General features: G+C 42.2%; 1 protein-coding gene across 1 annotated transcript; it reads right to left on the minus strand.

Annotated features, from left to right (window-relative positions):
- Positions 1 to 387: 387 nt before the first annotated feature.
- On the minus strand, positions 388 to 26,863 carry Rad21 (RAD21 cohesin complex component). The gene is made up of 14 exons (XM_036208268.1): positions 26,637 to 26,863; positions 16,121 to 16,295; positions 13,692 to 13,821; positions 12,036 to 12,135; positions 10,939 to 11,045; positions 10,107 to 10,313; positions 9,407 to 9,532; positions 8,919 to 9,041; positions 6,839 to 7,062; positions 5,167 to 5,344; positions 4,657 to 4,805; positions 3,683 to 3,832; positions 2,749 to 2,832; positions 388 to 2,014 (listed from the first exon to the last, which is right to left on the minus strand). Exons 2-14 carry the CDS (start codon positions 16,262 to 16,264, stop codon positions 1,823 to 1,825), a joined length of 1,914 nt encoding a protein of 637 aa, XP_036064161.1. The 5' UTR covers positions 16,265 to 16,295; positions 26,637 to 26,863; the 3' UTR covers positions 388 to 1,822.
- Positions 26,864 to 27,776: the final 913 nt, after the last annotated feature.

Below are 27,776 nucleotides of genomic sequence, written 5' to 3' on the forward strand. Positions count from 1 at the left end.
GTTCCAGCTCCATTGGTCTCTGTCTTTCTCTACACTTGGACACTCTCCTTCTCCCTCTCTGCAGTAACACTGCAGCCCGCCCTACTACTCTGGACCTGTGACTTAAGCGTACCATTACTTGCCTCCCGTCACGATGTATGCTCTAGGAAGACAGAGGAATTTGTGTGTATGGTCTCCAAACACCTAGGTTTAGAATTACCTTAAGACAGCACAGCCTTTCAACACAAGTTGTCAGATAATGGTCACTATTTATTATTCATGTGACTACTGAACTTAAAAAACCTCACCTCATTAGCACATAGTATTCTAGATAAGGCATAAGGCATATTTGGCCGTGTCAACTTTTTCAGTCAACATCTCTCCACCAACTGAATATATTCCAAAATGTACAGCTTGAAACACAATTTTTATTAGAAAAGTTATACATAACATAGCATCAACTATTTTCAAGAACAATATTAAACCCATAAGCGACAAAAACCAGACTAACAAAATGTGTAACAAGAAACTAATGACCTTTCTATAATCAAGCATTCGATTATCTACAATGTCTTTTTACAAAGGGGATATCCATGGTTTACAGGCACGTCGTATTGAAAATAAAACTGCAAGAGCAATTTTATACAATTATCATTCTCAAGAAACTGAATCATTAAAATAGTAATTACGAGTTCACAAATTTAAAATATTTCACATAATTTTAAATTACTGGGTATACACGGAAGTCTTAGTTTTAAAATTGATTTCCCCCCATAAAAGTGCCAACACTTAAGCTAGAACTTTCAACATAATTTGCCCTACAAAGTGAAGACATATTTTGATATTCATATAGTCACATAATTTCTGGTGCTATCTGGATCTGTAAATAATAAAGCCTTTATCTGGATGTTTTTCTCCATTTAAATTATAGGAAACTGATACGGGATTACAGTTGCACAGCTATTAAAATAAGTTTCAAATACAGGAGTGTGCAGCATTGGAAAGAGATCAATACTAACATTTATAATAAATATCAGAGAAGCCATTAGTTTTTACAGCACTGTTTGCTTAGAGCAAAGTCAATCTGGTGTAGTTTCTCAAGAGTCTGCCCTTCAGCAGGCAGGGGGAGTTGCTATGTTCATGATCTCATTGCTCAAGCATCTGTGAGAAGTGATCAATCAGCAGCTGGGAGTCACGCCACTGTAGATAGAAGTCCCTCATCCCATCCTCCGAGCTGCACTAATGTCAGCGTTCCTAAGACCCATACGGAATGACTCCAGAACAGTCCAAGAGGATCAGTCACAACACAATTCACAAATTCCTGCTCATTATGGAATTACTTTAAAACATGATCAAGAAGACAATTGCGATGCTTCATCCCTAGGTACAGTGGTTAACCAGACTGCTGGTGTCACTGATGGGAAGACATTTTTCTCTTCCTGTCAAGGGACTCAAACCACAGCTCTTAAAGTGTCAGGCATTTTCCTAGGCAGGTTTTCCTTCTAACACAGTCATCGAAACCTAACATAAAATGGGGCCTTTTGACTGTTACTCCATATTATTACATGAACCAATATTGCACACATCTGTTCTTTGAACTGTTATGAATCTTCTGGGTTCTTGGGGTAATGTTTTCTCCAGGAATACAAACCCAACTCAAATAAGCAGTTTCCCTTAAAGATGGTGGACAAATTACAAACATTGGGGGGAAAATGAAGAAAGAAAAGGCAAAGATTTTGTACAAACAGAAATCTAAAAACTTTCTTAAAGGGTTTTGGTGCCCTACACACGGGGCAATTTGTATGTACTAGTGAGTAAACACTAGCTCTAAGCTTCTAGCTCCTCAGATAATATGGAACCTTGGTCCAGGGGTTGCAATGATGTCACTGTATGGCTCTTCCTGTGTGAGCTCGATGGCTTGCTGCTTTTTAAGAACCAAAAAGCTGTAGAACTTCGCTGCAGCCTGCTTTCTGTTTGTGTTTCGACACAGCTCAAGCAAACTGATAGACTCAGCCCCAGTTTTAGCAAGAGCTCGCTGAAATAAAACAAAGCAAAATAGATGAATTCAAGGAAATCACAATAAAGTAGCAATTGGATGACACAATTTTTGTACTGGTAAAAGTAAACTGTATTTGGTTGGGGCTGAAACTGGACATTCATACTGAGTTACACACGAGTGATTCTCATGTTATTTAGTTAAGGTAAAGGGTCATAACATATTACAGCATATCTAAAGACAAAAAAAATTAAGTTCAAGAAGTAAGCAAAGTTGCTTCAATATAGATGTGAGACAGCAAAAATAAGCACTTAGTGAATTTACAGCGAAAACAGAAACAAAATCAAATCAGTCCCACTTCACCCCCCTCAAACTCTAAGTACCCATTCCTTCAAATCCACTGTAGGAAACCTTCAAAGACTTGCAGGGAATTTCATTTTGTTCAAGCCTCATCTGTGTCTGGCCTGCTAAGACCCGAGTTACTGACATCTGGCACTCTATGACTTAGCACACTAACACGCTCAATGGAAATAAGAAAACACAAACGCACACAGGAGTTCTCTCTATCACAGCATCCCAGATCTGCTTTTCAGGATAACCATGGCTAAATACCCTAGATGCTTCCTAGGTTTACTCCCGGCTCTACAATTCATGCGTGAAATTCGAATGCTCCAAAACAGTGCAGCCCTGGCGACACTTGCAAAGATGTGCCTTGAGGCTCTGGCTAGGGCTGCTGCCTGGGAAAGGACTCCCTGTAGACTGTGCTGGCATACCTGAAGGCCATGAAGCATCTGCTGAGTCCTTTTGTTCCACCTCCTCTCTTCTTGATCCTGATCCCCCCCTGACGCATCTTCATCCTGAATAAATGAACACCACAAGTTGAAAACCGGCTCTGCTCAAATGAGAGCACTTCTCTGTACCCGGAAAGCTTCGGGTTGACACAGTCTGACTCATCTACAGAAAACTAATCCTGCTGCTTCAAAATCATTTGCCATCTACTACAAACTTTGAAATTTATCTTTCTTTCTTTTCTTTTTTTTGGTTTTTTGAGACAGGATTTCTCTGTGTAGCTTTGCTCCTTTCCTGGATCTCGCTCTGTAGACCAGGCTGGCCTCGAACTCACAGAGATCCACCTGGCTCTGCCTCCCGAGTGCTGGGATTAAAGGTGTGCGCCACCACCGCCCAGTGAAATTTATCTTTCTGATCACAAAGACAAGTACTTGCAAGCAAAAATTTGAGTTCAATGTCTCTGTATTGGTCTACATGGATGTGGTCTACCTAGTACAGGCCATGGTTAAGAACCTTGTGCCAGGACTCAAACCACATTAAGTACAATGTTTCTTTCAATTACACATAGTTCAGGCAAATGAAGTATGTCTGGCTATTTGATTTCTGGGCCACAGGTGGAAGGTTAGACCAGGGGCTGGCTTTAATAGCATAAGAATTAAATATTGACCATAAGATAATAAACAACAATCTGCAGGGGCAGTCCCATCTTTCCTGAGGGAAACACGGGAATTACAGCACAGCATAAAATGTGATGTCCTCAGGGGTTCACGGCCCTAAGAACTTAGTCCAATTTTGATTCTATCTCAATGGTTTTCAGGGCTCCGATGCCCAACATTAACTGGCTTAAACATGTAAAGTCAGCGGGCTTTTCTAAAGTGGGAATGGAATTTCTTCACTGTAGCGCTTTAGTTTTCTTACCTCCTCCTCTTCTTCCTCTTCCTTTTCTTTCTCTTTCTCCTTCTCCTTCTCTGGCAGAAGTTCTAACTCTGGTATCAGCTGACAGATATTTGGAGGCTCTTCTGGGGGAAGTTCTACTGGTGGCATTTCCATTTGTTCTACCTGCTGAGGCTTAAACAATAAAAGAAGGCGAGTCAAGATCCAGGTTTTAACAGTAGCGTCTTTAAAATGTAGGATCCGGTCAACTAATTTACATTAACTTACTATCCATCCTATGCTTTCAGAAAGAGCTCTGGACTCAGCAGCAGGTAACATGGAAAAAGGCACCTGTGCTATTTCATTTTGAGATCAATATAAACATCTGATAACATTAAAAAAAGTCTTTTAGAAACTACCAGGAAAGAAGTCACTAATCTGTGACCTGTTCGGGTTTCTGTGCTCAAGGAGAAAAGGGCTGTTTGACGAGTCCTTTCCACCATAGGGCACAGAGAAAGTTCTCAAGGCTGGCAACAAGCTGTCCTGTCAGTAGGTCATGATGAAGGCTCAAACAGCCCAATGTTACTAAAGGCCTGCTTTCCTAATTTATCCCATAGGCTTCAAACTGGGAAGTGCTAAATGAAGCAGTCACTTATCCACTGCTTTTCATTGAAGAATACACCAATTATTTTAAACCTTGCCCAGTACTGGAGAGATGTAGAATTTTCAAATAAAGCAGTACAGGTTTAGAGCCCACTGACCTCACACCGACTAAGGTTACTTATTTTGAACCATTCTGAAGCAAGACTATTCAAAGAATCAATAGACGTCTCTGCTAAGTTCATTAACATCCTTTCCCATATATGATAAAAAGATTGTGCTCCTAAATTCCATTGCTAGTCTTCTGGATCCATTCCTTGCCATTTTTTGCCTAAACCAAGACACTCCTAAATCAAAGACTCCTAAAATGCCACTTGGAACTAACTGCATGACCATCTCCCAATGTTTCCTTTACTTACAGGTATCACGGGCTCTGGGTCAATCTGTCCAGCTTTTCGCTTAACTCCCTGAGTAGGCGGTGGGGGCATGGTGGACTCATCTAGGTTTGTTCTGCTGGTCTCCATCACTGACTCCTGGAGGCGGCTTGGCTCCTCCAAAATGGGCTCATCTGCAATTATCACAAGAAAAGAATTTGGCTTTCAACAGTATTCAAACAATGTGCTTTTAAAATTCAGTGAGCACTGCACCAGGATTACTCAGTCTATGGCAATGCAAGTTTAACAGCTGGGGAGAAGTCTTAAATGTGGTTCACTTCCCAGACCCGTGCAGACAACCCTTTTAATTATCAAAGCCCTACAGCTTCCCGAAGTCGAGTTTCTGGAAGGTGAGGAGATACACACAGCTCCATGACCCCAAATGAGCACACCCCCCTTCCCCTTCACTCTACACCATGGTTGCTTGACAGCAGCACAGAGGTGAATTTGACGGCATTTCAAGCTTCATCTGGGAAGCCTCTAAGCAGAACTGACCAATGATATCACGCTGTTGCTGCTGCTGCTGCTGCTGCTGTTGCTGCTGCTGCTCCTCTCTAGGAACCTCTGGATTCTCAAACTCCTTGAGGAACTCATCCAAATTATCTGCCTCTCCTCCTTTCCTCCTTTTCCTAAGGTCTTCTGGTACAAGTGGTGTAAGACAGCGTGTGAAGAGCTATCAAAAATAAGCAACATTATCAACTATAAAATCACACTAATTAAAGACTGACTTTTTTTGTTGTTTTTGTTTTTTGTTGTTGTTTTTTTTTTTTTTTTTTTCAAGACAGGGTTTCTCTGTAGCTTTGGAGTCTGTCCTGGACTAGCTCTGTAGACCAGGCTGGCCTCGAACTCACGGAGATCCACCTGCCTCTGCCTCCCGAGTGCTGGGATTAAAGGCATGCGTCACCACCACCCAGCAATATTTTCTATTTTCATTAAGGAATGTTTTAGCAGTTTATAACCAGTAATCAATACATGCACATTTTAATATTTTTACTTACCATTCTTACACTTCATTCCATCTTAAAATTATTTGAAACACAAGTGTTCAAATTATAATTGCAGTCATTTCAGAAAGCTGAAAGTAACTCTATTATTAAGCTTCAAGGTTTTAAATTTATTTACCTGCAGCTATTTTCATTGATAAACTGAACACTCACCTGTCACAATACTGCAGTTTTATACTGTGCTTGTCTTCACATAGCTCAACTACTATGGGAAATCTTACATATTACCACACAATATAGTATTACTTATTAACTAGCATGTAAAGTATGTGACTATTTCATGAATGAAGAGCACTTCACAGTTTAAACTACAAAGAGGAATGTAATAAGCATATTAGCAGAAGTTTTTCCTCCAAATTTTAAATTCTTGCCTAGAAATAAAAAATCTGCTGAATCAAAGACTAGTTTTTTTTTTTGGAGATCTTTAGTAGCCTACATTCATTATAAGAAAATGGGTTTACTATGGTATTTTAACACATGTACATAAATAATCTAGTCCTTCTACTCCAAGTCTCTTTGAAAGTGAGCCAAGTGTAGTGAGTTTAATTAGGGATGCACAAGTGAGCACGGGTGTGGGGCTAGTTATACAGACATGGGCGTATTACTAGTGGCTGCGCCGCTGAAGAAGAGAGTAACCTCCGTTTCTACAGGCCTTCTTGGAAACTGTAATGAAGAGCAGTCCATCATACCCTTGCTGCTTTGGAGTGCTGCAGAGAAAAACCGACTCTTTCTCTGTATTTCAGCTTACAAGAGTCACAGCCTAGCAGCACCATTTCAAGCAACAGACACCACAAAAACTTATTCTGCAGTAGTTTGGGTTAGTGAACTACACCTTCTAATTAGTATGTGTCTGGGTATTTGGGGGGGGGGGGGCATAGTTTCCATAAAACTAAAGCATGCCAATCTGAAACACAGTGTATACTAAGCACAACTTGGTACAGGGAGCTGAGGAGAACACACTGTTATTAATAATGGCATTCTGCACCTGGAAGAACCCTTCCTAGAAACATTGGGCAGGGCCGAACTCAGCACACCTGTGATTTAAGGGAGGAAAGAAGAACTGCACAGCCGCGAAGTACTTGGTCAGAATGTAAAGGTTTGGAAGTCAATGTTCCCGGAAGTCAGCTGCACACAAGACCCACCCGGCCAGAGAGAGGCACTACCTTCAGTAGTCTGTTATTCCACAAGGGCTGTGCTGGCAGGGAGAAAAGCTTTTCCACTCCGCCGGTCTCTTTCCACATCATCAGCTTCTTGGTGGGCGGGGCCAGGTCCAACGTTGTAACAATATCAGAATAATCACTAAGTTGGGCTCTAATTGTCTTACTATCCAATTCTTTGACACTGTCAACAATCAGTTTCCTCTTCCTCTTGGCTTTTGTTTCTTTGACTAGAACAAAAGAATGTAAGGTCATTTTCCTAAGAGGCCAGCCTGGCCCATTCCCCCTCATCCTGCCCTGGTCACTATCTTCTGCCTTTCTAGACACAGATCCTAGGATCATGTCCTCACGAAGCCAGTATGTCTTAACTGATATATTTTTAAGCATTATTTACAACAGAGATGTTCACTAGAAATTGGCTGAATGCATGATTAAGTTCATAGATTTTTACCATAAAACAGGTAAAATAATCTAAGAGTCAAAACCTTGAAGCCTACATAAGCTTTATTCTGAACAGTCCACATACCACACCTGTCTGACGTGAACTGAAGTCCTAAGTTCTAACATTCTTTTTTTGAAATCATGCTTATTTTTTAAACAGTCTTTGCTTTCTGACAATATAATTATACTATTTCCCTCTCCACCTTCCTCATGTGTTCCCCCTTCTCTTAAATTCATGACCCCCTTTTAATTGTTACTGAACATATGTGTGCATGTACACATAAATATAGCCTGCTCAGTCCATATAATGCTACCCCTACAAACGCATGTTTTCAGATAGATACTGGTAGATACTGGTCAACTTCTGACATTTTTTTCTTTTTTTGTTTTTGACCAGGTCTCACAATATAGCCTCGATTGGCAGGGAAGCACTATGTAGATCAGTCTAGTCTCAAATTCATAGATCTACCTACCTGACTTTGCCTCCCTGGTGCTGGGATAAAGGCATGTGTCAGCATGCCCGCCTAGTCCTTTCTTTTCCCTCTCCTGACTAGGTTTCTGTGTAATCCTGGAATCACTTTGTAGACCAGGCTGGCCTTGAACTCAGAGATCTGCCTGCCTCTGTCTCCCAAGTGCTAAGATTAAAGGTGTGTGCCACCATCACCCACTGCTAGGGTCTAACATTTTTAAATGTGACTATGAGAAGAAACTAACTTCATGGTGCTTCATTTTTATTTTGTTTGAAACAGGCCAATTATTTATAGGAGCTGTAAAATGCTCAGTGTCTGCAGAGTAGTCAGGTGCCTGGAAATGGTTTAGTACCTTTTTGGGCTGTATTTATTTGGCTTTTTTGTATAAGTTACGATTCATGAACTGCAGCAATATTGAGCTGACCGACAAAGGGAAAGCAGCGCAGGGCGAGTCAGAGGGCCTGGAAACACCATCATGACCCCCTCACCTATTTGTGTCTAGTCCACACCACTTTGGAAAGGAAGCAGTGCATCACCTGCCTCTTCACAGAAACTTCTGGGATGAAATTCTATCTCAGTCACACTTTATCACCCATGTTTTGTAACAAAGCACTCAAGTTTAAAACACATAAAAAGATGCTACACTGTGGGTCTCTCTCCACACCTGTCCTCCACTAGAATTGCCTCTCTTCCCCCAAGTGAAATATCGTTCTCAATTACTAGACTACTCTCCATAGAGAACCCAGTCATCACATTCTTACTAGAAATACACTTTTTAATAAAGGAATTTGGTCTTGTGTGCCGGAGCACATGACGTGTGCAGGGTAGAGGACAATTTGGGGGTGCCGGTTCTCTACTGCCACCATGTAGGTCATGGGGATTCAATGAACTCAGGTCCTCAGGCTTGGTGGCAAGCCTCTTTACCCACCGAGCCATCTCAGTGACCCAAAATTACTGATGTTAGTATGTGAGATCCCCCAAGGACTGAAACACACAGTAACAAAACCCTGTTCTGTAATCTTAACCTTGCAGCTCACTGTACAGATCTTCCACAGACATCAAATATACTGGACAGAGTGAAGACTGTGACAGACCAATGTGCAGGATGCAGCAGAGGAAGACAGCACCTAGGACCTTCCGTTCCGCACACTGTGGAATCTCAAGGATCCACTCACCAGTTATATCAATGGGCTCCAATGCAAAAGCTTCTTCCTCATTTGGGACAAGTGTTGTCTGGTCAGTCATAGTTGGCATCGGTTCGACAGGATCCACCGAATCAGGGCTATCAGGCCCGCCCACTGTAAAAGCAACATGGTCATGAAAGACTTAGTTTAACATGCATATCCTACAAATGGAAAGGGGAATCCTGTTTAGCAAGTGTAATAAAACCCCATGGGTTTTAAGAAAACAACTTAATATTTTCCAGGCAACCCTGCAGAGTTCAACTCCACGTACGAAAGAGGGGACAGGGGACAAGCAGGGTTAACGACACTGAAAACACAAGAACTAGCCACCAATCCTAACCAAGCCAGTCAAGGGCATTTACAATTCACTAAGAGGAAGATGTGTGCTAGCACCTGCTTTGTAACATGGTGTTTTTTGTTTTTTTTTTTTTTTGTTGCTATGCTATCACCCCAAGAATCCTGAAACATAAAATGCTCACTGGACACATTATCATCTTCATCCATATCATCGTGTGCGGGCTGCTCTGGCAACATGACCCCTGCCTCAGACAAGGCAGGGGGATCGTCAAAGATGCCACCATCATTATTACTTATAAGTTTGTCATCTGAAATAGAAAATGTAATAGTTAAAATCTGAGAAAGAAATGCTGAAACCACAAAAACTAATCCAGGGAAAAACCAGTAGGCTTAAGGGGACTAAATTTAAACTGTAGTCAATTTGTATCTGTTTCTCTCAAGATAGTTTACAAAGGCACAAAACACTTAGTATTTGAAAAAATTTCTGTCCACCACCTTTTTTTGAGATAGGGTTGGTTACTCTGTGTAGTTTTGGAGCCTGTCCTGGAGCTTGCTCTGTAGACCAGGCTGGCCTTGAACTCACAGAGATCTACCTGGCTCTGCCTCCTGAGTGCTGCGCACACCCCCACCCGCCTGTCCTGTCCACCACTTTTATTCCTAGTTCATATATCCATAAACTATCTACAACACAAGAGCGTGAACAACCAGTGGACTTCAGGCCTCTGACAAAAGCATACATACAAACTAAGTATTTTTGGCTAGTTTTCTAGAAAGCTTTATGAGACAACTGATCCCAATTCACCCATTTGTCTCTAGATAGCTGCTTAGGACTCAGTTGGTGATTATTCTGAAACAGAACTAAAGAGAGAAATCATAACCCACCTAATATACCACCATCATTTCCTTCTCCAAAGTTATCATCTTTGTATTGGTCTTCATATTCTAAATGGTTGATTTTTTCATTCAGATTGCTGGTGCTCTGTTCAGGCTCCAAGAGGAGGTTAGAAGCACTGGTGCTTACTAACATGTCATCATCCTCAAAAGCACTGCCTTCTCTCATTATTTCACGGTCATCCATTCCAAAGTCACCTACACACACCAAGTATGTCATTAGTTGTGAAAAGCCAGAAATGCTGCTGTCAAAAAGCTGATGGCTTATTACAAGTGTGGTGTTACATTGCTTACTGAAGTCTTATTTAGTGGCAAATATATGAAAGTATCTGGTTTAAACGCTGTACCCCTGGGGAATGTCTAACAAAATTCAGACTCGAATCTAAATTTAGGTTGTCAGGACTTATATAAGGTAAACCGAACATGCACAATTAACACCGACTTCACCTTTGATCCGAAGCGCTGCCATCCAGAAAAGAATGTGACTTACTGCCAATCTGACCACTTAAGTTCGCGAATAATGTGCACAGTGATGCAATTAACTGTTCCAAAGTGAGCATTACTATAGCGCTTGAACTTTCCACACTTGGAGAACAGGTTCTTTCACTGCATGGGAAGCAAGAGCAGCCAACCCCCAATTCTGGTACATTAACGGGCATGGTGCCTCACACGCAGTAGAAAGGCAAGTTGTTGATGGACACGAGTTAGATACATTAAGGTTTTCTGTCCACAGGGAAAGAAGTTTAAGCCTACTATCCTTTGTAACTCCTGGCAATGTAACGATATAATTAAAATCGAACTAATGATTAGCAATTGCCTTTACCAAAATCATTTTCCTGTAGGATACTGATGTTCCCAACTTCTTCTCTCATGGTTATCTCTTCCACTCTGCTCTGGTTCAGGCTGAACTGCTGGGCGACATCGATGTCACTTTAAAAAAAGTTCAAATACACATTATCAAGTTTCACAAAGTATCCCAATTTCCTCTATATACCTTATCAACTTTGAGAAGTCTAATGCTTTAGTCAACAAATCTCAATATAATCCAAATATGATTTGAGCGTTAATTTGTATTTAAAATTTTAGTCATTAATGATAGGTTAGCAAAATATATTAAAATCACTACCTAAGGCAATAAGGTATTTACTGTAGAGCAAAAACTTAGAAATGATGAATTACTTAAGTGAAGTGTCAGTTCTGAACCTTGGGGAACAGCATGTACTCTAAACTTCCTTGTGCTTCTGAAACGTGTTTATCTACTAACAAATAACCATCTCTTGTATAATTTAAAAGTACACATTAATCATTGATGGGAACACTATGGCAAATTCAGAAAACAAATGATGAATAGATGACAAAAGAAAAAAAAATGCTACGAAGCTGGAACCCTACAGGACCGATGTTTATTAGCTATATCTAATATATATCTACCAAATGCAGTCTGCAGACTTCACGTAGCTGCAAACCAAAAAGAAAACATCTCTATCTAAAACCTAGCGGGAAGGTGCTCAGACAACGGGGTATCTCAATGCTGACTGACTGACTACATTAAGAACCACTAGTATTTCTTGTACTGGGCATGGTGGCACACGCCTGTAATCCCAGCACTCACCACTGGGAGGCAGAGGCAGGTGGATCTCTGTGAGTTCAAGGCCAACCTGGACTACAGAGCAAGTTCCAGGAAAGGTGCAAAAGATGTTAGATGTTGATACACACAGTTTTCCCAGAGAACTTTTCCTAAACTGTACATCTTATATTTAAGAACAACACACTCCTAAGTAAGTATGTTTGCTTTAAGTGGCTCATAACTCAGTATCAAACACTAAAGCATCAAATTCAACTGGAAGTTAGCGATCCACTAACAATGAGGTGAGGAATTAGGAAAAGGAGGAGACTGGGAGGAGACACAGAGAGACATACTCTAAGTCTGGCAGTGGCTGATCAAAATCATGAAATTCTTCAGGTAGAGTAATGGCATTGTAAGCCGCTTCCCGATTTTCCTCAGGTAGATCGACAACACCTGGAAAAGAGATCAAGCTTGACTGAAGGCCTCGCTGAGCAGATTACAAGTGCGTCAGAGGGACCAGGACAATAAGTACCTAAGGTTATAGCCGAGAAAGCTGGGAGACACGCCAAGTAAGGCTTGCTTCTCTGCTGTCCCATTGCCATGAGCCACGCCACTGACCCTACAAAGATCGTCCAGGCACTGACACTAAGCTAAGGACATGTCAACAAACAAACATTGTTAGTTTTCCACTTTTACCATGAAATTTGAGTGGCAAGATGAATGGCTGCAAAGGAGTGTAATGAATATACGTGATCTTAATGTGATCATGTTTTCCTGGGGTGCAGTGTGGAAGCCAGAAGTCTGGGTTAGGGGACTTCTTTAACTGCTCGATACCTTTCTTTTTTTTTTTTTTTTTTTGAGCTAAGGATCGAACCCAGTAGGAAAAGTAACACACGATTGTAGCCATGCTCAGTATTTTTCATGATAAAAACACTTGAAAAAAAAAATGACGAGTTGGGTGGTGGTGGTGGTGCACACACCTTTAATCCCATTTGGAAGAGAGAGGCAAGGGGATCTCTGTGAGTTCTAGGCTAGCCATGGCTACACAGAAAAACTGTCTTGAAAAGCCAAAAATAAAATAAAGTGACAAGTATTGAGAAAAAAAGACACTGTCTATTTAGCATGCTATCTATAATAAGGACACTTTATTAGACAAAAAAAAATACTATGTACTCTACTCTCATGTGTTAAAATATATTAAAATAGAGCCTTAATACAAGCTGTTATATAGAGCACCCCGCCCCCATACATTCAAATTCTTATTTATTATTATTGAGACAGGATCTCTCCCTCAACACATAGCTCACAGGTTCTGCAAGGCTAGCTGGTCAGAGTCCCAGGGATGATACTTTCCAGTATAGGATTATAGGCAGGTACTGTCATCCTCAATTTTCCCACGGGCACTGGGGAGTGATCTCAGGCCCTCCATGTCTGCTTGCCGGCAAACTCAGCTATCCTCAGCCCATACTCAGATCATTTTTAAACAGAATAATATCTCACTAGTGTTAAAATTATAGACTGTGAATTCAGAAGAATACTCTTCACAGGTACTACTTACTTTGGTTGGTAGAATACAATTCTACAACAGCAACACCATCACCACCACAACAAAGAACATTAAAAATCAAATGTCTCAGGATTAAAAGTGTAGAGCGCTTGCCTAGCAAGCACAAGGCCTTGGGTTCGGTCCTCAGCTAGGGGTGGAGGGGGTGGGGTAAAAGGGCATTTGATTTTAAAAGTACATTAAAACTGTTCAGGAAAAACAAACAAACCAACCAAAGGCCACAGTTGCATTTTCTCAGTCATCTTTTACAATTCATCACATAACTACTGGTTTTCAACATCTCAGCTCTGATGACTCAGCTGCTGCATTCCAGTCGCTTTAGCCTCCCTTTGAAGGATTCCTTATGTCGCTATGAACACTAAAGACCCTATCTAGAACATGTGCTTAGCAGTCTCCATCCAAGGTCTGGGAAACCCCACAGATTAAAGAAAGAAAGGCACACTACCTGGCCGGAAAGCCATCTTTATCTTAATAAATGCTTCGTTACAGTCTGCGAGGAGGTACTTGGCTTTCCTGTGATAGATTCGGACAACTCCCAGGAGGAGGTGTCCTGATGTCCGGAGTGCCATCTTCACCTGAGTGAGATAGTAAAGTCAACGTTCCTTCAACATTAGAGGTAAGCACTTTATTTATAGGAATTTTTTGGTTTTCCTTATATCCTGTATGATTTAAAGTTGGCTAATAAACATTTGCACCTTACCATTTACTGCCCTAACCTATCAATTCCTCGAGTAGCTCCCTTAACGTAGATTCAACAGTAGTAATTTGTGAATTCACTTAGACATAATGATAGCCATGAAGCAGGAAGCAAATCTTCCTATGGACTTCACCAAGGAGAATGTGAATTGTGATTTTGTTACAGAAGCAAACGTTCCTAGCCATATAGTGACTATTTCATCCCTGTCTATTACAACTTGTTATTGGCCAGGCATGCTTATACACTCCAGTCAACTGAGAAATACGGGTGAAGTATGCCAGGGAATTTCTGAGAAATTCTGAGAATAGCAGACTTTCCTGCTGTGAAGAGAGACATAGACAGGAGTCAATGAGCAGGGCACTGAGGCTTTGTGGTGTCCCTGAGCTCCTGAGTCAATCAATCAGATATGCCTACAACCGCCCTTTAATGTATTTCCTTTGTTAAGTCACAGTTCATTACTTTCTATTACTAGATTAGAAGACACAATAATGACCTAAATAGACGCACTATTAATGACCTAAACACAAGTACTCAAAATTCTCCTGGCTATAAGAAAAAAATAATTTAAAGAATAAAAAAATATAAACTCAAGAGTTTCCCAGATGGTTTTTCCAAATCATACCATAAACTTAAGCTTCCCAAGTTCTATGGTAAAAATATGTTGTTAAAACATATGCTTAAAATTAAATTATAAGAATTGTTAGTTAAAGTATGTAAGTTAGATATGTACACTGCATTTTTCTAGGACCCTATTTGCCATCTAGCCTCTGTATTTATGGTTATCTTAAGTGTTTTAAAACAAAAACAACAAATTTGCCAGTGTAAATTTTTAGACATGTCAAATTATAACAATTATCAAATCTAGGGCACAAAAAGTAATTTCCAATTACTACCCCACCCCTAACTAATGGAAAAACAATCTACATGTATGTGGTCTAAGGGATTTTCAATTACAGATGGTACCGCTACCTAAGAAAGACATCACATGATCTCTTCCTTGTCCAGAATGAGCAACTTCCAAAGTGTGTAACTTCCTTGGACAAAGGGCTTTCTTTTTTAACTAGTTTGGTTAGAGTGGGTAAAACGAAGCAAGACATGCTTTCAAGCAACAGGATATAAAAATAATTATGGGGCTGGAGAGATGGCTCAGCAGTTACGAGCACTTGTTACTCTTCCAGAGGTCCTGAGTTCAATTCCCAGCACCCACATGGTGGCTCACAACCATCTGTAATGAGGTCTGGTGCCCTCTTCTGTCCTATAGGGACACATGCAAGCAGAACACTGTATACATAATAAACACATACATTTTAAAAATTAATTACGAATGAAGAGCACAGACTGTGAGTTCATGCCAAGGTGCCTGGTCTGGCTCTTTTAAAGGAGACTAAGGAATTCACGGAAGCCTGCAGCTCTGGACAGAACCACAAGTCTGACACAGCCTTACTCAGTGAGCAAACCATTTCCTCACAGGAAAGGCTCAATAAGGCAAACCATGTTTCAGGCCAGTTCACCATGTCAAAATTGCTTCACACTGTATTCTAATATAGGTAAATAAAAAGCCTACCTAGAATGACTTAACTATTTGAGTATTTTGTGCTGCCCCACAGTAATCGTTTAAATTATTACCAAACTGCCTCCATGTCTGGTAACATACTCATCTATCAGTCTCAGCCTTTCTGAAGTGTACAAGGTACTCTATATGTACTATAAAAAGCATCCTTTAAAGCTGAAGTACTCTCAATATTTATGGATGCTAAAGAAAAGCAAACAATCCAGTTTCTACTTATCACAATGAGCACATTAAAAAAAAAAAAAAAAAGAAAAGAAAATCTACCACATTCCCATATAACTGGACACGCTGTGTAAACTAGTACAACTGGAAGCCTACTGCATAATATTGAGAATTTATTAATTAGTCCATCAACTATCTTCCGTAAAGAAAGCTGTTGGGGCCCAGCCCCTTGATAGCCTTCACCCAGAGTTCCAGAAGAGATGCTACCGGCTGCAGATTAGGGGCTTTGTAAGGATAGGATCAGAGATTCAACAAGAAACGATTACTATATGGCTGGCCACCTGCAGGCTTCCCTTGCTTCAAATATACAGTCATGGTTGTTTCACAAGCTCCATTTCACACATGAACACACAAAGTAGATAAAAATCACTAGCGTCACACCTACCTTTGGTGAGATGATGCTTTCCACACTGCTCTCTAAGTTACACTCAAACACATGGGCTTTGGTTAGCTTCTTGTCCCAATGGGCCGCCAGCCAAATTTTGGCCAGCGGTCCTCTTTTACTGAGGACAAAATGTGCGTAGAACATGTTTCTTGTTTGCTATGAAACAGCAAGAAACCTGAAGAGAGAAAAAAGTTATTAAGTTTCACGTGAGGATGAAATATTTATTAAGACATGTAAGAAATGAAAACTCTAGTTTCCTACATTGAGTATGGGCACACCAGCCTGAAAGTGCAGCAAACATTTTATAAAACAATCCTGTACTTTAATTTGAGGGCAAGGTCCGTCTCCAAGTACAAAGATGTACAGGGAAAGGTCAAATTGCTTTTATGACTTGCTAATGTAAAGACTGTCATCAAAAATCTTATTCTAAATCCAACCAAGTATGAATCCTGCTTCTAACCTAATTACTGATAATAGACACAGTTCTGCTTATTGGCTAGTATCTAGATGTAGAGAAAGAAAAATGTCTAAGCCTAGCATATATGAGGCCTTGGGCTCAATCCCCAGTATCACCAAGGAAACAACCAACCGAGGCTAAGAAAGCCGCCTGCACAGGCAGCCACAAGGACACGCTGAGCAGAGCCCTTCAGTCCTTCCAAGCAAAACTGAGGTGGGAGCCATCATATCTAATTTTTACATTTTTGTTTGACTATCTAAACTTTCGCTTTTATGTTATTTAACTTCCCCCTTCACAGAAGATGTTAAATGCCCTCCTTGGTCAAATGAATTTCTGCAATGCCAGAGGCCTTCCTTTTTGGGGGGGTGGGGAGTGGGGTGTATGTGCGTGTGTGCGTGTGTGTGTAGACAGAGTTTCTCTATGTTTTCTCTGTGTAGCTTTGTAGCCTGCCCTGGAACTCACTTTGTAGACTAGACTGGCCTCGAACTCAGAGATCTGCCTGTCTGTACCTCCGGAGTGCTAGGATTAAAGGTGTGTGCCACCACTGCCTGACCAGAGGCCTACTTTTAAGAAATAAAAGTGTATCTTTAATAAAATATGACTAGTTTTGGCTTTAAAAAAAAAAAAAAAAACCCTTCTGGTTCAAGGTCAACTCTTTTTAAATTTATTTTGTTGTGTGTTTAGCCTGAATGAAATCTACAACATTCGTTTGTCTGGTGCCTGCGGAAGTCAGAAGTGGGAGATGGTATCAGATTCCCTGGAACTGGGATTAGCGATGCGATCTATGATGTAGGTGCTAGGAATTGAACTTTGGTCCTCCAAGAGAAACAAACTCTTAGCTACTAAGCCATCTCCCCAGTCCCTAGTTTTGACTTCTTAATTTCGAAATTATTAGATTCACAAATAGCTGTTAATAGTGGTGTCTTCCAAACCCAGCCAGTGACACTGACCTAAGGTGTCTATGTCATCATACTGCACTGACCTAAGGTGTCTCTCTACGACATCGTGCTGCACTGACCTAAGGTGTCTCTCTATGACATCATGCTGCACTGACCTAAGGTGTCTCTATGTCATCATACTGCACTGACCTAAGGTGTCTCTCTATGACATCGTGCTGCACTGACCTAAGGTGTCTCTATGTCATCATACTGCACTGACCCAAGGTGCCTCTCTACGACATCGTGCTGCACTGACCTAAGGTGTCTCTCTATGACATCATGCTGCACTGACCTAAGGTGTCTCTATGACATCATGCTGCACTGACCTAAGGTGTCTCTCTATGACATCGTGCTGCACTGACCTAAGGTGTCTCTATGTCATCATACTGCACTGACCTAAGGCGTCTCTCTATGACATCATACTGCACTGACCCAAGGTGCCTCTCTACGACATCGTGCTGCACTGACCTAAGGTGTCTCTCTATGACATCATGCTGCACTGACCTAAGGTGTCTCTATGTCATCATACTGCACTGACCTAAGGTGTCTCTCTATGACATCGTGCTGCACTGACCTAAGGTGTCTCTATGACATCATGCTGCACTGACCTAAGGTGTCTCTCTATGACATCGTGCTGCACTGACCTAAGGTGTCTCTATGTCATCATACTGCACTGACCCAAGGTGCCTCTCTACGACATCGTGCTGCACTGACCTAAGGTGTCTCTCTATGACATCATGCTGCACTGACCTAAGGTGTCTCTATGACATCATGCTGCACTGACCTAAGGTGTCTCTCTATGACATCGTGCTGCACTGACCTAAGGTGTCTCTATGTCATCATACTGCACTGACCCAAGGTGCCTCTCTACGACATCGTGCTGCACTGACCTAAGGTGTCTCTCTATGACATCATGCTGCACTGTGTCATCATGCTGCACTGACCTAAGGTGTCTCTATGTCATCATGCTGCACTGACCTAAGGTGTCTCTGTCATCATACTGCACTGACCTAAGGTGTCTCTATGTCATCATGCTGCACTGACCTAAGGTGTCTCTATGTCATCATGCTGTACTGACCTAAGGTGTCTCTATGTCATCATGCTGCACTGACCTAAGGTGTCTCTATGACATCATGCTGCACTGACCTAAGGTGTCTCTATGTCATCATGCTGCACTGACCTAAGGTGTCTCTATGTCATCATGCTGCACTGACCTAAGGTGTCTCTATGTCATCATGCTGCACTGACCTAAGGTGTCTCTCTATGACATCATGCTGCACTGACCTAAGGTGTCTCTATGTCATCATGCTGCACTGACCTAAGGTGTCTCTATGTCATCATGCTGCACTGACCTAAGGTGTCTCTGACATTGTGCTGCAACCATAGCTGTGTACTCCTCATTACAAACAAGACACCCAACTATTCTGCCTACCCTGCCTCCTAAAAGCCCTGTCAAATAACACTCTACATATCTCATTTGGATTATTTTTATACAAACACAAATTACTTAATTCACACAGAATGGGCTTTCTCTCAGATTTAGCACAATGTTGCTGAGATCCATTCACCTTACCATTATCAATAGTGTATTTCCTTTATTGTTGAGGAACATTCTGTGAGAGGAAATAAACTACAATCGACTTAGCCACTCACCCACTGAAGAACACTGGGCTATTTATTGTGCTGGAGCTGCTGCTGCTAAAGCTGATATACATATTGGACGCACACTTACTTACTGTCAACCACACTTTTCTCCACAGCCAACGTTCTCAAGTGTAGTTGCTAGGCAGCACAGTAAGAGTACATATGGTTTCATACAACGATCATAACAGTGCATGTTTTAAAACCATAGACAAGATTATTCTAAAATTAATACAGAGCGGCAAAGCAGCTAGAAATACAACTTTCAAACTGGACAGGAAAACAGAATAGTAAGTCCACAGCTATAAGTCAACACCATCGTACTGGCAGAAAGACACAAAGAGAACCCAGAAACAGAAATGTATGGATCTCCAACTGATTTCTCACAAAGATGCAGAAGCAAGTCAACAAGGGAATGATAAACCCTGCAACAAGCAGGGCTGGAGTGACTGAGTTCACAGACCTAAACAGAACAGAAACAAACTGCAAAACCAACACAGCCGGGGTTGGGGATTTAGCTCAGTGGTAGGGTGCTTGCCTAGCAAGCACAAGGCCCTGGGTTCGATCCTCAGCTCCAAAACAAAAAACAAAACAAAACAAAATAACCACAGCTGAATTTGAACCTCACAAGCAACACACAAATCATTGTTCAAAGTATTAGATTCTATCCACCTGAACACCGGGATGGAGCCACTGTGCACACACCATGCTGCCTGCTCCTCTCTAGAGTCAAAGAACACTATGGAGCACGTTCAATAAAACCTACGGACAGCAGAAGTCTGAGAATTTAGTTTGAAATCATTCCATCTGGCTATCTTAACCTCAATTTACTGGGTAAGAAACAAATTTAATCTGAATGAAAATCTCTTAAAAAATTAGATCACAGCCTTAAATGTATACTAGATCACTTTTAGAAAAAGGTACAAATGGTATGGGACAAATATTTTTAGACACAACACTACACTACCAATAATGTTCACTGTGAACTGGCCTTCATTAAATTAAAATCTTGCTTAATTTAAGACTGCTGGGAACTCAAACAGAGAAAAAGTTATAAACCCCATTATCTGGCTAGAACTTGAATCTAGAACATGTAAGTGACTAAAAGAAAAGAAAATACAATTAGAAAGTGAACAAAAAGGAAATTTCATAGCAAACGACATCCCAATTAGAAACAGGAACCTAAGAAGATATTTAGTAACTCTAAGCCAGTAGGAAAATACAAATTAAAGCCTCATGAGTTAACCAATGTACCCTTACCACAAGAGTTTAAGTAAAAACAAGAGCAACATCAAATGCTGGAGAAGATGTAAACATTTTATAGTAGCTTAAAAAAAGAACAAGAAAAGAGTAACTATAATTTCTTATTTCCACATAAAAGAGAATGGTAAATTTTAAAATGAAAATTTGCTTACATTTTAACTGACACATGCCCATTCTTTCTACTGATGAAAAGAAATTGTTTTAAAGGTATCATAGCTAGATTTCCATGTATGCCAAAAATATTTGTGGTAAAGAAAAATGAAATTTTCAGGTAAATGGGTAGAACTAGCAAAGATCATACTGAATGAGGTATCCCAGACCAGAAAAGACAACTGTTCTCTCTCTTGAGGCTCCTAGCTCTAAATCTTCAGATATTAACCTGGAGTAACTGCAGAAACCAGGCGAGTAAAGTGGGGGGGAGGGGCATGACAGAGGAGAATAGCGGGGTGTAAGTGATCTGAAGGGGGAAATGGAAAAAATGGAGGGGGGCTAACTAGGGAGGGGGGGAGATAAATACAGGAGGGTAAGATAACAGTAAGGATGTCTGAAAGTCATAAGGAATCATAGTATTATCTACCTAAAATTACATACATACACAAAAGTTGTTATAAAAACACACATATATAATTTAAATGAAAATTTCACAACTGGGCTGACAATGCTTCCTCCAAGAGCTAAAGACCACCTAATCAGAACTCCACCACAGGCAGGAGAAGCCCCCTGCTTTGAACTGTTGTTGGTCAGGGCTGCCCAAGAGACTCCCCTCAAACATTACAGATTATGGCCACTGCCCTTGGTTGCCCCGGTGATTCCTCTTTGCTAAGGACACCATATACTCTGAAGGCTGGGCCAAAGCCTCCAAGCTGGACCTCACCTGAAAGCCTCCAAAGGCAAGCAACTAACAGTCCTCCCTTGCTATGATACCCATGCACCACAATGATGACCGGCATGGCACAATAACTCTAAGGGTGCAGGAGTGGCAGGCACATCTTGGCACTAGCCAACAGCTCTCTGATTGGACTGAAGAGGGAAATCATGCCCAGTACTGGAAACCTAGTCAGTCCCTGGGGCTGGTGAAGTCCCGGATCTTGGAGGAGAATCTGCAACCATCATTTTACTAAACCAGCACTATTCCACTAGTCTAAATAATTGCCCTGGGATCCACAGAGAAATGCAGTTCTCACCCCTCATCAAGGACACTTCTCTTTGGAACAAAAACCATGAACAGAAAGCCACAACCCCATCAAAATACCAAACAGTGGAGTCCAGTCCCAAATGATACATCTACAACACAACTCTTGCACCTAAGGCTCAGAGATCATTGAGGAAAAGAGACAGATTTTAAAAGCCGGAGGAATCGAAGTTTGCTGTGAGACTCTATTTACTAGAAAAATGTCAGAGAGGCCATACCCATGAAGTCTCACCAAGATGGCTGCCAAAACATGACTTGAATAAGGACACCACCATCAGACAAGCTAATATGGAAAGGGGAAAGCTTATGAGGCCTTAGTCCTAGACAAAGAACTAGAGGCAGCTAAAGAAAGCTGAGATCAGGGGAAAGTATTCTCCAAGGAAGAGTACAGCAAATGGCCAGCCGTGAACACACACATACAAGTAACATTATACAGACTGGGTAGGTTTTATTTTTATATTTAGGAACACACACACACACACACACACACACACACACACACACACACCTCCACAAACAAAGAGTCCATGAAATTAAAAGAGAACAAGGTGGGGGCACATGGGAAGCTTTGGAGGGGCAAAAGAGAAAAGGGAAAATTGTGTATTACTTGTGGCAGTGTGGTAGCAAGACAGAAACAGCCAGGTTTGCCCCAGCTCCCCCTTTTCCAACACTTAATATTGTAACCTTTGTACAAAACACCAGGTTGAGAACTACAGAATACTGTAAAAGAAAATATTCAGGTCAAATGCTATGCGCCGTATTAAATAATACTTCGAGTTAGGTTTGCCACTTAGGATTTTATGTAAACAGTATGCTTACCATAATTAAAGGGAGCCTTTCATTTGCAAATCTGAGTTTTCAAACATTAGACAGTTTGTTACAGCAAAACCTTAACTATCCCTAGGTGGCGCACACCTTTGATCCCAGCACCTGGGAGGTAGAGGCAGGAGGAGCTACAGTCAGTTTCAAAACACTGTGTTCCAAATAAGAGAAGAACTTGCTACAACAATGTAGCTACTAAATAAATGCTTAAAAGAAAATAGGAATACCAACTGATCTCTTAATTAAGAAATCTAAAAAGCTCGTGAGAGTCCAGGAAGTAAAACTACTAGCATGTTTCAGCAGGTGTCAGGAGTTTATGGCAATACTTCAGCTGCTGTCAGGACTGTGTCTCAAGCATTCTAGCTATGCAATGGCAGATTCCTAAATAGATTCTGGCAGGGGTGGGAGACGGTAAGTAAAGCAGAGGAGGACTAAAGTTAATCTGGGAAACAGTAAGAGGAGAGCATTCTGCCAAGGGAAGCCAGAACGACAGTGCTCATTCCGTGCTGGCCACTATGAGAATAAAGAAAAACCCAAAGGAGCATTACCTTACTCTTAGTAATACAAACCTTTCACTTTAAAGCTCACATTTCTGCTACATGTCCATCATCAACAGTATTCCACTCACCTATTAGGAAAGTGATGAATAAACTAATACAACCTCTTTGAAGAGCAATTTGGGAAGGTCTTATGAAACTTCACATTCATGCTTTCTGGACAGAAACTACATTGCCAATAATCAATATTAAAGATATATTTGGATCTGTGTATTATACACGTGTGTGTGTGTGTGTGTGTGTGTGTGTGTGTGAGAGAGAGAGAGAGGGGGGGGGGAGAACATGAATGGACTACGAAGCACCAAATGTTTGGACAAATTTCCTAGTGACTATAAACACCAGCCAATCTTACAGAGGAATAGAGTACCCAGAATAAGTATATCTTCTAAGTGCTTGATGGAAGTGTAGTTTTTGTTGCCTTATCAGCATAACTTACTCATTATTATCTAATTTATCAAAACACCAGAAAGAATCAACCTGACCATTAGTAAGTGACTCGAAAACAAACACATCTATATACAACAGAATGCAAAGCAGCCTTCCGCAATGTCAGCTTGGTACTAACAGGAAGAGGTTCAGGCCGAACTCAGAACACTGGTGGAGGGGTCTCTGCGACTTAATGGATGTGGTCTATGTACAGAGAGTTGCCTCAGTTGCCCCTTCTTCCCATCTAAAAGTTCCATATTCTTAGATTCAGCCAACTGCAATGGGAAATATTTTTAGAAAGTTTGCCTGTACTGAACATGTACACCTTTTATTCTTTTCATTATTCCCTAAACAATATGGTGTATCAGAGAACTTAAGCATCCCCAGAATATCTCCCCCTTGGTACGGGAGAAAGTTGTAATCTCAGAGGCACAGTGTGTCCTGGAGCCAACTTCCTACAGATAGTAAGGGCCCTCTCCAATTTACATGAACACCTGCATAACTCAGAGCTATTGCAGGCTTGGTTCCACTGAGTCAAAGGAGGCTTCGGTTTGTGATACGGTAAAGTCAACTGTTTTAGGATGGTAACTGGACAACAGCTTTATGTCTAGGAAAACAAGGTGTGTAGCTTAAGTAAGCAATATTTCACTAATCAAAAATGATCTAATCATGATCCAAATGTTTGAAAAAACCTATCTATGGGTTGGCTCGATGGGTTCTCACAAACCTTCCACTGGTTTAATAAACAAACAAACAAATCACCACGGTAAATATGAAAGGCAACAAAAGCTGTACAGCACTTTTAATCCATGGTTGGTTAAATCCACCCATAGGAAGCCAATGAACATGTGGGGTCCAGTGTATATACTTAAGAGCATTTGCACAACAAGCACAAAGCACCTGTGGAGACCTATGAAACTGGCGACAAGTTACCTCTGGAGAGTGGGCCGTACTTTTGTACTATTTTGCGTGTATTCAGGAATGTCATTCCCCACCCCCCACCCCCAGACAGGGTTTCTCTGTGTAGTTTTGTGCCTTTCCTGGAACTCGCTTTGGAGACCAGGCTAGTCTCGAACTCACAGAGATCCACCTGCCTCTGCCTCCCGAGTGCTGGGATTAAAGGCGTGTGCCACCACTGCCGGGCTATGAATGTGATTTTTTTAAAAACTTGGGCATAACTACATTACCTTTCCAGAATAGAAACTACCACACTAGAAGTCAGATATAATCCTGATTTGCATTAGTTAGCAAGTTATACTTTCTAACCATTATGTAGTTTGCTTTTCCTATTATAAAAACACCTACAGATGATAGTTGGGTATTTTGCTAACTCTGGAAAACATCAACACATAACTCAAAATGGAATATTAAGTGGCATGGAAGGTTTTTGGTTTTTTGTTTTTAAATGAAAAAAGGATGAGTCTAATCTGCACATTACCATTTAATTCTCCTTTGGTCAGTTAGTTCTAGCTTGAAATTTAACTTTTTCCTTACTTAGTTATTTGTAATGGATAAGAAATCATTTCATGTCTAAAGTTTAGCCTGGGCCTGGTGTCAGTAATCCCAGGACTCCTGAGTCTGAGACAGGAGGATCTTCAAGGCTAGCCTGGGCTCCATAATCAGATTCCTCCAGCTCTCCCAACAATTAACAAAATATAACAGCAGCAGCAGCAGCAACAAGAAAACACCCGACTTTTAGCTTTTTCAACTACAAGGTGGATATAATAGTCATCAGGTACAATGAAAATAAAATGGAACAGAACATGTAGTGCCAAGCGGAAGCAAACAGTGTCTCAAAAAACAACTTGACCAGTTAGCACCTATAAGACAAAACGAAAAACACAATGTATTTCTCAAGATTTAAAGTTTCTCCAACTACTCGAGTGTAAAATATTTCTCAGAATCTGCATGACTTGCTAAGTCAGGAAAGAAATTCTCAATTTACTTGTGTATAATACAGAAAGCACCGAGTCCACTTCTTAACACCCCTATAACTTAGAAAGTACAAACCCTAAAGGAATTCATACACTGGACAGGGCACGTGCCCTCTCCAATGCCTTCTCAAAAAAAGGTAGCTTCCAACATCAAAGGTATTTACAATTTTAAAAAGCAGCTTAGGTCTGTTTACAAAACTCTGTCGCCTCTCAGCCCGCTGGCATTTGATTTTTAATAGGATTTTGCACCCCTGGGTGGGGGTGGGGGACAACGCTTATCCCATATAGTTTAACGGGAGTAAATATTAACTTTCTCTTGTAAAGAGAAGCCGATATGCAGAAGCCACTTCCATAAACCCTTCGAACGCTGAACACTGCCTAACAAATCAGAGAGCCCCAAGAAATCTACAGCTTTTCCCTCTTAAATTTGAAGGCAGCTTGGTCTAGCCGATCACCTCGACAGTGTGTCACCTTACACTATCCCTGGCAGAGCATTCTCAAAAGCGTCGCTCTGCCACAAAAAAGGCACCCAGCATCAGAGCGTCTCCACAACACTTGATTCTTAATCATATATTAAAAAAAAAAGTTTAGAAAAGTTCAGGGGGAAAACCAGTTACACTCATGTCCCAGAAAGCAATGTTACTCTGTCGTGCTTTAAAACAGCCTGTCCAACTTTTGGAATTCCGAACATTCAAAAAAAAAAAAAAAAGCAAATATTCAAAAGAAATCGGCACACTGGCTGGCGAATGCCCCTGGGCCCTGCGGCCACCAAATGCCTGGCGCGACCCGGACCTCGGACCCCACACCCGGTGCACCGCGACCGCCCAGGATCCTCCCCGCCGGCTCCCGCCCTGACCGAGTCCCGCGTCTTTGCAGACAGCCATTTTTCCCCGAGGGGGCGGCCGGATCCCGAGAGCGGGCTCGTTCAAACCTCCCTCCTCTCCCCGCAGCAGCCCCGTGTTTCTGCAGTCCGACCCCTGCACGGCGGAGGGGCTTTTGTGGGCCGCGGAAGGGAGCGGAACCATTAGTAACCCGGCAGGCGGGGGAGCACGGCCCGGGCAGCGAGGACCCCAGGCGAGGGCGGGCCCCGGGACTCAGGGCCCCCGGCGCGCGGGGTGGCTGGGTGCTGCACCGGGGCTGGCAGCACGCGGAGGGAGCGCGGTGCCGATCGCCTCCCGCCGCCACTCCCGGCCGCGGGGGCTCGCGCCCGGGCAGCAGCAGCACGGCGGGGAAGAGCAGGGGGGAGGGAGCCGGAGCCCAAGGAGGGGGTCGGCCCGGTCGCTTACCTGTATCTCCGCGGGGAGCTGGGAGGGGTGGGTGGCCCGGGGAGGGGGAAAAGGGTCGGGGGAGGGGGCGGGGAAAGGGGGAGCCCTTGTGCGGTGTAGCCTCGGAGCCGCTCCCGCCACCGCCACGGCCGCCGCCTCCTTTCCGATTCACTCAAACAAACAAGATGGCTGCCGTTACGGCGCGGCTCTTCCGGCCGCCCAAATCCTTGGTTCAAATCGGCAGGATGTTTACGGTCAAAAACGTCCCTCTGCGCCTGCGCAGCTCGCCGGAGCCGCAGAAGGGGCGGCGCAGGCGCGCTGACCACTTCCTCGTCTTTGGACCACCCGCCTCCCGGCCGTGGAGCAGGCGCAAAGGGTCCTGGCCGAGCTTTGCTGAGCGGCCGAGTCCGCAGATCGCGCATGCGCAATGTTGGGCCGCGGTGTAAATATTTGGGTTTGGTTTTTAACGTGGGCTTGAGTTAAAAGCGTGTCGTCGCTGTTGGCCGGTTTTCTGTGGGCCCGGCAAAATAGCTGTTTTAATGACTTTGTAGGGATGAAGGAAACCAAAATCTTAACTAGTTGCCGGAAAAGTAAGGACTACTTGGTTCAGCCAGCCTGTTTATAGGAAAGTCTTAGGTTTGCAACAAAACGTGAGACCTTTTACACGCAGTTCTCAATTTAATCCTGGTTTCCCATTCATGGATTCTCATATAGGTTCTTGGATGGTCCCTGTAACTACATTCGATTCTTTTGAACAGGTGCTCTGGCTCAATACACTCATTCATTTCTTTCTTTTCTTTTTTAACTGGAGCTGAGGACCGAACCCAGGGCCTTGCGCTTGCTAGGCAAGCACTCTACCACAGAGCTAAATCCCCAACCCCTCATTCATTTCTTTGTACTCAAATGCCAATTAAATTTTTTTTACTGCCGGAGTTGGAATGTTGATAGTATCATTTCTCTTTTTGTTTGTTTGTTTGTTTTTGTTTTTGTTTTTTTTCCCGAGACAGGGTTTCTCTGTGTAGTTTTGGTGCCTGTCCGGGATCTCACTCTGTAGACCAGACTGGCCTCAAACTCACAGAGATCCCCTGGCTCTGCCTCCGGAGTGCTGGGATTAAAGGCGTGCGCCACCACTGCCCGGCTTGATAGTATAACTTCTTTTTG

Source organism: Onychomys torridus, chromosome 16 (genome assembly GCF_903995425.1).
Source record: "Onychomys torridus chromosome 16, mOncTor1.1, whole genome shotgun sequence".
In the NCBI taxonomy this organism is placed as follows: Eukaryota; Metazoa; Chordata; class Mammalia; order Rodentia; family Cricetidae; genus Onychomys; species Onychomys torridus.

Coding starts and splice junctions, on each gene's coding strand:
- Rad21 (XM_036208268.1), bottom strand. CDS start 16,264: ATGTTCTACGCACATTTTGTCCTCAGTAAAAGAGGACCGCTGGCCAAA. Junction 12,136..13,691: donor AAAGATGGCTTTCCGGCCAG/GTAGTGTGCCTT, acceptor TCTCTTTTCCAG/GTGTTGTCGATCTACCTGAG. Junction 4,806..5,166: donor GCAACAGCGTGATATCATTG/GTCAGTTCTGCT, acceptor TGATAATTGCAG/ATGAGCCCATTTTGGAGGAG.